General features: G+C 42.2%; 1 protein-coding gene across 1 annotated transcript; it reads left to right on the top strand.

Annotated features, from left to right (window-relative positions):
- Positions 1-233: 233 nt before the first annotated feature.
- LOC138868820 (uncharacterized) lies at positions 234-1,541 on the top strand. Its single transcript, XM_070146391.1, has 2 exons — positions 234-407; positions 687-1,541. The coding sequence occupies exons 1-2, from the start codon at positions 234-236 to the stop codon at positions 1,539-1,541; spliced, it is 1,029 nt and encodes a 342-aa protein (XP_070002492.1).
- Positions 1,542-3,210: the final 1,669 nt, after the last annotated feature.

Genomic DNA, 3,210 nt, shown 5'->3' with positions numbered 1-3,210 from the left:
GTGATTCCAAGTTGGAAAGCATGCTTGAACGGGTATTGCAAAATCAAGAGAAGTCCGACACTTCTATGAGGAATATGACCGATCTTGTAGGCTCTCATACTGCATCCATTCAAAAATTGGAGATGAAAATGAGAGATCTCTCTAGGTAACAAAATCCAAAGCAAAAAGGGACACTTCCAAGTGACACAATTGCGAACCCAAAGGGTAGTGGGAGTGGTCCAACCTCTCATATCATGGCAATTACTACTCGGAGTGGGAAGGTACTACAAGGAGGGAGTGAACAAGTGGTTGAAGTAGAAGAGTCCGAACATGAGGTTGAGGTTGAAGAGCCAAGTGTTGTTGAAGTTGAAAAGGTTCCGGAAGAATTGAAAGTGCAAGAAGAAAACCGAGAAGAGGTAAAGGAAAAGGTAAAAGAGACAGAAAAAACTCTACCACCTATTCCTAGACCTCCTCCTCCATTCCCTCAAAGACTTGCTAGGAAGGTTGATGATAGAAAACTCGAAAAGTTCTATGACATTCTCAAGCAATTATCGGTGAATATTCCGTTTGTGGAAGCATTTCAAAAGATGTCGGGTTTTGCTAAATATTTGAAAGACTTGATTACCAAGAAGAGAACCACCAAGAATGTAGTGGTGAATGTGACTCACCGAGTTAGTTCCATCATTGCAACATTCACCGTTCAAAAGAAAGAAGACCCGGGAGCTTTCACTATTCCATGTACTATTGAGGCATATGATTTTGCAAGAGCCCTTTATGATAATGGGGCTAGCATCAACTTAATGCCTCTTGCCATTTACAAGCAAGTAGGATTAGGTATGCCAAGGCCCACAAGTATGAGATTGCAAATGATCGATCGTTCCATAAAGAGACCGGTGGAAATTATCGATGATGTGCTTGTTAAAGTGGGAAAGTTTCATTTACCTGCCGATTTTGTAATCCTTGATTGTGTAGTTGACAAAGAGATCCCTGTCATTTTGGGAAGACCATTCCTAGCCACAGGAAGAGCACTAATGGATTCGGAATGGAATGAGATCAAATTCCGTGTGAATGATAAAGAGGTCACATTCCAAGCAAGCCAGGGTATGAAACTACCACATGAATATGAAAGCATCTCGGTGATTGATGTTGTTGATGAAGTGGAAGATACGGTTGAAATGAAGATGGAAGAACAATGCCTCGGTGAGGCGTTGGCGGCTATTTTGGTGAACTTTGATGGTGAAGATATGGAAGGATATATGGAATCAGTCAATGCATTGGAGGGGCTTTGGTCCTATACTTATGCTCCGGTGAAGCTCTCTCTTGACTTGGAGAATAGAGCCACTCCTCCTGCAAAGCCTTCTATTATTGAGCCACCGCAACTAGAGCTCAAACCACTTCCACCACACTTGAGGTATAAATTTCTTCGCTCAAATGATACTTTATCGGTAATCGTTTCTTCTTTATTGAATGATGTGCAGGTAGAACAACTATTGGATGTATTGAAGGATCATAGGCAGGCTATTGGGTGGACAATTGTGGACATCCGAGGGATTCCCGCCTAAATTTATGAACACAATATCCAATTGGAGAGTGAGACAAAACCAAGTGTGGAACATCAACGAAGGTTGAACCCGTCCATGCAAGAGGTGGTAAAGAAAGAAATCATCAAGTGGTTGGATGTCGGGGTAGTCTACCCCATTGCCGATAGTTCTTGGGTGAGTCCGGTGCAATGTGTGCCAAAAAAGGGAGGCATGACCATGATTGAAAATGATAAAAATGAGCTCATCCCAACAAGAACGGTGACCGGATGGAGGGTGTGTATGGATTATCGGAAGCTCAACAATGCCATATGCAAAGACCATTTCCCTATGTTTTATTGATCAAATGCTTGATCAGCTAGCGGGAAGGTTATTTTATTGCTTTCTTGATGCATATTCCGGTTACAACCAAATCAACATAGCATTGGAGGACCAAGAGAAGACAACATTCACTTGCCCATATGGAACTTTTCCCTTTAGCCGGATGCCGTTTGGTTTGTGCAATGCTCTGGTTACTTTTCAAAGATGCATGATGTCCATCTTCTCTGACATGGTGGAGGATTTTCTAGAGGTTTTCATGGACGACTTTTCGGTGGTAGGTGACTCTTTTGAGCATTCTCTCAACAATCGTAGACAAGGGCTCAAGAGATGTGGGGAGACCAACCTTGTGCTTAACCGGGAGAAATGCCATTTAATGGTGGATGAAGGCATTGTATTGGGGCATAAATTTCAAAACATGGCATAGAGGTTGACCGGGAAAAGATCGAGATCATTTACATTCTTCCTCCACCTACTTCAGTTAAAGGTGTCCGAAGTTTCTTGGGGCATGCCGGATTTTATAGGCGTTTCATCAAGGATTTTTCCAAGATTGCAAATCCTATGTGCAAACTTCTTAAAAAAGATGCAAAAATTTGTGTTTGACGAGAAATGCCTCAAAGACTTTGAGGAATTGAAGCAAAAGCTCACCACGACACCTATTATTGTCACACCTGATTGGTCTCTTCGATTCGAACTCATGTGTGACGCCAGTGGTGTAGCTATTGGAGCAGTGCTTGGCCAACGCCACAAAAAGGTTCTTCACCCGGTCTATTATGCAAGCAAGACACTCAATGGAGCGCAAATGAATTATACGGTGACTGTCGCGCCCCCTTTTTCCTCCGCGGAAATCGGGTTTATGACATTTTGGTATGGGACAACTCTTTCCTTTTGGGAAGGGGTTTGCATTTTTGAAGAGTCGCCACCTAACGATTTTAAGGTGCATTAGGGAACCTATAGGGTTTATTTATAACTACGTTTGTTAACCAGAGATAGGGTAAGGGCTTGAAATTATCCTAAGGGGAAGGTGTTAGGCACCCCTCAAGATCCACTGGTGTGGTTCCCAGCCAGACAGTTTTTGTGAATTTGTGCAAATAGCAAATAAACAAGTATGGCTCAAATAGTAGGGGATTTAAGTTTAAATACACAAGTTTTTGAAAAGGAAAATTAATAAAAGAAAAGCAATATTTTGAAAAGAATTACAATCTAAGCATGCTTATGAATGTAAAGAGGGGTGTCCTAGTTTTGTTTACAATATGGATCACATCAATGCAATACACGATATGACACTCTTCTCCCCCCTACCCGTGAAGGTAACCAAAGTGAGGGTTGGTCTCGACCCCTATTGCATGTCGTTACCCGTCCTTTCCTATCAGTC

This window comes from Nicotiana sylvestris, chromosome 5, assembly GCF_000393655.2.
Source record: "Nicotiana sylvestris chromosome 5, ASM39365v2, whole genome shotgun sequence".
Taxonomy (NCBI): domain Eukaryota; kingdom Viridiplantae; phylum Streptophyta; class Magnoliopsida; order Solanales; family Solanaceae; genus Nicotiana; species Nicotiana sylvestris.
This window is presented reverse-complemented; position numbering and strand designations above follow the sequence as displayed.